The sequence below is a fragment of the Anneissia japonica genome, unplaced genomic scaffold (genome assembly GCF_011630105.1).
Source record: "Anneissia japonica isolate Jap-2015-1 unplaced genomic scaffold, ASM1163010v1 scaffold1258_len173354_cov150, whole genome shotgun sequence".
Taxonomy (NCBI): Eukaryota; Metazoa; Echinodermata; class Crinoidea; order Comatulida; family Comatulidae; genus Anneissia; species Anneissia japonica.
The window spans coordinates 14,093-20,046 of NW_022754736.1; the positions used below are offsets into that span (position 1 = coordinate 14,093).

Sequence of the window (5,954 nt, forward strand, 5' to 3'; positions counted from 1 at the left end):
CATTTACATTCTATATTTACTCTATACTCATAACAAGATCTATAGTATTAGTCATACAATGAATTAATAATATATAAAAAAAAAACAATACAGTTATTACTACTGTACACTATAATTACATTGTGTATAGTGAGCAAATTTAAAAATACATTAAGGATTAAATTAAAAGATTATAGATGATTACAAATTCAATACAATTGATTTATTTTATTTAAAAAAAAAATTACTGAATTTAGAAAATATAAATAAATCAATTATGTGCACTTTGCAGAAAGGTGAACTAAAAAACAAAAACAATCAATAGATCAATTAATTACTTTTTAACTTGTAAATTATCTTTTGGTAAGTGAAGTACCGATCGAAGTGGGAGCTTTCGCCTCCTTGGTATGGCCGTATGATATCAAATATTGTTGCTTTTTGAATCAGTCCTGAAAAAGAAATTGAAATATCAATTATTATTTCAAAAAAAAAATATAACATGGTTCAACTTGATTTAAAACAATGGATTGCTAGATACTGTATAGTGGCTTTCAGTGGCTGTGAGCTCTTATAATAATAAAATAATAATAGTAGACGTAAGGCGAATAGAAAAATTTGTTAGATTAAATTTGGGAAATATTGATGTGGGAATAAAAAAAATGTTAACAGATTTTTTAAAATGATGCAATTTTTGACTGGAAATACATTTTTCTTAAAAAACAATAAAATTAAACCAGTTTTTATACAATACTTACAATATACTTGCCAAATAAAAACAGTCCCTCTCATCAATTAAAAAAAAGCAATAATCTATTGTAGTGTTCTGATTTTTTTTTTAAAGTAATAATCTAATTTAGTTTTTTTCTATTTGCCCTTACATTTGCATATTGTTAGGCCCTCATTGGATTAATGCCTATGGAACACAAAATTTAATCTTGGGGGAGTATTCCATAACGCTGCAGCAGGTACATCAGCGCATGTTGGTATTTAACTTTACCAGGTACCCACTTATACTCCTGGGTGGAGAGAAGCAATGCAGATAAAATGCCTTGCCCAAGGACACAAGTGAAATACACAGTGAGGGAATTGAAAACCCTGACCTCAATGTTGGGACCGTTTCCCCTGCACCAAACCACTTCTACTTATTGACCAAAGTCAGTGGCAATTATAGACCTTAAGGGCCCGTATATTAATCAGCTTTTTTTCTGCCAGGACCATAGACCCTCCTTCAAACCATGTGTCATAAATCAGCCATGTGTTAATACATCAAAAAAGTCAGTCACCAGAGCGAACTGGAGCTTCTACCCCATACCTCTATCTGTTACCTGCACCCAGGCCCTGGCGAAGTATGTGCTTTACAATTAATACTACCTGGAGCCCTATGTGCCCCACCAGACCCTGGCAAAAAATTAGAATACAGTATGACGTGCTACTATATCAATCAATCAAACTCTACTGTAGGCCAACAACACAAAAAACCCAAATAATTATGTTTCATGTAATTGATCACAAGGCTTATCTTTAGGCTTAATGTTTACAATTCACATTGTAATTACCTTGTATTTGTATTACCAGGGCTGATCCATCCTTCTGTAGTTTCTCTTCTTTGATAGCCAAAAATGGTCGATGGGATGAATGATTTTCACACGTATCTGTGAGATGTGCCAACACTTATCTGAAAATTCAGAGATTTGAAATATGTTACAGTAAAAAACAATTGGTTAATGAGCAACAATTGACAGGGTAACTATAGAATTAAAACGATAACAATACTAACAATAACTTATCAGATCAACTTACCTGTCCATCATTATCTGGTTTTTTTTCCATCTTCATTTAGGTACTTTCCACTACTCTACCATGTTCTGTTGAATTAAAGACATAAAATGATTGTAATACAGTACATTGCAAATTATAAAAAGGACAATAAATTTTTAAGAAGGTGGCTTTCTAGTCAAAACAGCAATAAACCAAAATGGCAGTAAGTCAAAACGGCAACACTTTTTTACCAAAACGGCAATGGATCAAAATGGCAATGAGTCAAAACGGCAATAAACCAAAAAAATAACAATAATAATATTATTATTATTATAGTAATACTAATAGGCCTAATATTATAACATACATACAAAGAAATTCAATAATAAAATGGGGAAACACAATATCAAAGCAGCAGACATTCAAATAAATAAAACTTTATTAAAATACATTGGACAAAATATGAGACAAAACAATTTATGTACAGTAATTAAAAGTAAAAAAATCGGGAAAAAATAAATAATAATAATAATTGGCAGGGCCAGGCCTATGCTCTAGCCTAACCTAGTACAGTAGTAGAGTAGGTAGCTAGGGCCTAGGCCCTCCCGAGCATAGGGCTAGGCCCTAAAAACTAGTACTCCTACTACTACTAGGCTAGGCCTCCTAGGCCGACAGACAGACTGGGACAGACAGCAGTCTACGCCTGGCCTAGCTAGGCCTATATTATTAGTAGTAACTAGGACTAGGCCTAGTATAGAATATAAGGTAAATGATAGGGTAGGCTCAGTCTGCCCTGGCTTTGTATTATTTTTTTATTACATTAGTATGGTTGTACAGTATTCTTATCTTACCTTTTTCTATCTAACTCTGCATCATCAGCTGCTGCACCGCCTTCCTACTAGCCTAGTAGTAGTAAGCCTAGGCCTAGCAGCCACTGGCCTGGCTTAGCTTAGCTATGCTACGGCTTCGTCGGCTAGAGGCTGTATGAAACATTCAATCAATCAAGTTGTGTTGAATATTGAGTCTTGCATCAATGAATTATCCTTGATTTGTAGTTAATCAGTAAGTAAACCTGCTATTATTGTTGTATTTTGTACCTTAAAATCACACACATTTGTCAAATATTGGTAGAAGCTCCACTGGTACACACAATGAATTTGAATGTGGATCATAAGTTTTCATTGGTCAGTTTCGTAAGGTTAAGGCGTGGCCAATGACGGCAGGGCATATACAATATAATGATGTCAATCACTTCGCCGGGTGTGGGTGGGGTCATCGGGAACCTGGAATGCCATATCACTACCACATGGAGGATGATATCAATGACAATACAAATAATTAAATATATGAATGAATAATTAATTAATTCATGAGGCCTAAAACCATGATAGTCAACATAAACATCAATCAATGGATAAACAATCGTCTTAGAGCATTCAAAGTTGGTGAAATTAAAAGAAAAGGAGTAAAGATGATAGTTGAAGGGAAAGTATATATGTCTGCATTGGCAAATAATTATGAATGTGACTTAATTAGCACGTCACTGATGATTATGCATACAAGTTTAATTTGAAACAAAATAACTAATTGTATATAAAAATATATAAAGTATTATACTGTAAGGCAATGAACATAAAGTAAACTACAGTACTATAAGGTTTATTTATGTATAACCTGGATAGGTCCATAATTTTAAACATTTTAATATGTATAACTACTGTATATAAAATTTAATTGCAAAACAATAATTTGTATATATTAATTTTAATACAGTTCAACTTGTTTGAAGTCGAATGCATAATTCCATTGTTCAACTTAGATAAACAACATGTAAAGTAATTTGGCATAATAAGATAGACTGGGGCAAGTTTAACTGTATACAGATTTTTAAAAATTATTTTGACAAAATTGTAACAAATTATTTGTAAATAAATGCAACAAAGAGCAAATATACAACCATGTTTACAATTGCAAAATACAAACCTGTACAGCGTTTATTATGTTAATAAAGAATAAATGGCATTTTATTTTGGCTCTCTGGTTATTAATTTTATTGTTCTAAAATATTTAAACCTTGGAGAAAAACACCTACAGGCCGCCTATCTATAGGTTCCTATAGGCCGCCTATAGGTTCCTATAGGCCGCCTATAGGTTATAAAACCGTAACCAGTGGCTCAATTTTCCTCAAATAAAGTTTTTTATGATACTGAGAATAAGTAGTTTTTTGTGCTATTTTTTTTTAATTTTTAATATGCAACTTTGTATTTATCATGTGGTACCTACCTAGTAGTCTACATTACCTGTGAAAACTGTCATTATTTGAAACAAAACTGCCACTATTTCGAAAAATTATTGTTTTTTTTTAAATTATTATATTTATCATTATTGTAAATATGCCTTGGTTCCTAAGCTAGCATAGGCAGGACCCAGCTATTCGCTGAGGCTCTCGAATACAGTAACTGCGGGCTCTAAGCTGGCTTACCTGTTTTTTGACACCTGTCATCTAGGTAGCAACTTGTAGGCCTACATTGACATGTGTATGTGTTTTCGACAGCGTTTACGACACAAGTTCCTCCATTCATACACGGGTCCCAGTGGCAAGGGTCTAAAACTGCGAGAACGACAAATCAAAGAATACAGTTTTATCATTTGAGTATTCTTTTCAAGTACTTATCAAAATTAAACAAACCTATTTTGTTGAAGGACAGACAGACTTGCCAAAAGTTTCTCAACAACCCGATGCATCAGCTGAAAAGTTTTCGCGTCCACTTACATCAGTTCGCGTCAACTTACGTCAATTCGCGTCAGTTTTAGTGGTACTGTATTGATGAACTCAAAGTCGGGCTCCGGAGGGAAAAAATTGACATGTTGTAAAACTGATTTTTTAGGACAGAAAAAGCACATTTGACGAAAAACTCTTAAACGGTTAATGAGATACAGAGTTTTGACTATTTAAAAACTGGGGGTAACATGGAGAACTGCCATTTTTCCACCTATTCTCCTTTTTTTTTAATAGAACTATTCAAAAATTTCATTAATCGTTACCGAGTTTTTCGATATGCTTTTTATGTCTTCTAAAAAAATCAATTGTACAACATATCAAAACAAATTTTTCCTCAGAAGCCTGACTTCAATCAATGTTGCGGATGTGTTTTTTTTTTGTTTTTGATTTTTTTTTATTCCTTGAATTTGCATTTTTTTTTCTAGTCAATGATAATTTAAGGAATATAAGTGGCGTCACGGAGTTTGTGGGGCCCTGGCGGTGACTGTTATTTGTGGCCCTAATAAGCGAGCGAAGCGAGCGTTAAGTTTGCAAGCGGAGCGGGAAAACAGAAGCTGGGGGTCATGGGGCCAAGTAGCCTCCCCCAGTCGGGGCCCAGGAAGTGAAGGCCCCGGGTGGGCGTCCGACGGGGCTTTCGCGCTTAGGGCATACTGTTAACTGCGTTGTCAGAGAACATAGAATGGTCCATGACTAATGACATATTTCAGATTTTATGACAAACCAATTTAGATTACATAGGCCAACTTTCGGAACTGATAGGCCTAAAGTGGGCCGATGTATTTTATGTAGGTAAATAGAGACTATATGTGAGGAACAAAACATGTTCAAATAATAATACAATGCAAAGCAGATTGAAGACAAAATCAGAAATGTCAAACATCAGAACCCAGATTTTATTGTTTAAAACTGTCGGGGCCCCATTGAATGAAACTATGGTATTATAGTTTATATTATATTTTTTACAACTACAATGCGGGACCCCTCGTTCCCTGGGGCCCTGGAGCTCCGCCCCCACCCCCGTCAGCACCCGAGCGTGACACCACTGAAGAATATTCGAGCTAAGTAAACAAAAAATGCATTGAATATAATATAATATTATTTTTAATTTATAATGAAGAATTTGTAATGAAAATAAATATAGTTTTGTGTTCTGGTAAATTTCATATAAATTGATGTTATTTTTACCTGCGGTCCATGATACTTGCCAACCGTTGAAATTGGTGTTCTTATCAGTAAGAAAGTAAATCCACACGGTATCAGTAGCAATTGATAGAGTGCCAGGCGGTAGGTTATTATTATCAAAGGCATATTGAACACCGGGAATAGTAACGAATGATAGATCACTTGGAAACGATAGTCCCTTGCCTACGTATAATTCATCTTTAGTGGCCTCTACCTGAAACCCCGCTGCAAATGTCAGTACGATTTCAGTAGC

At 34.3% G+C, this 5,954-nt stretch overlaps 1 protein-coding gene across 1 annotated transcript in view; it reads right to left on the bottom strand.

Annotated features, from left to right (window-relative positions):
* LOC117123224 (neurogenic locus notch homolog protein 2-like) overlaps positions 1-5,954 on the bottom strand; it is a gene marked incomplete at its 3' end in the record, with an annotated part of 18,720 nt that extends 12,766 nt beyond the window's left edge. The window contains exons 1-2 of the mRNA XM_033269074.1: positions 5,705-5,954; positions 4,220-4,348 (exon numbers count right to left, since the gene is read on the bottom strand). Coding sequence (XP_033124965.1) covers positions 4,220-4,319 — 100 coding nt within the window. The remainder of the gene's footprint in view (positions 1-4,219; positions 4,349-5,704) is intronic.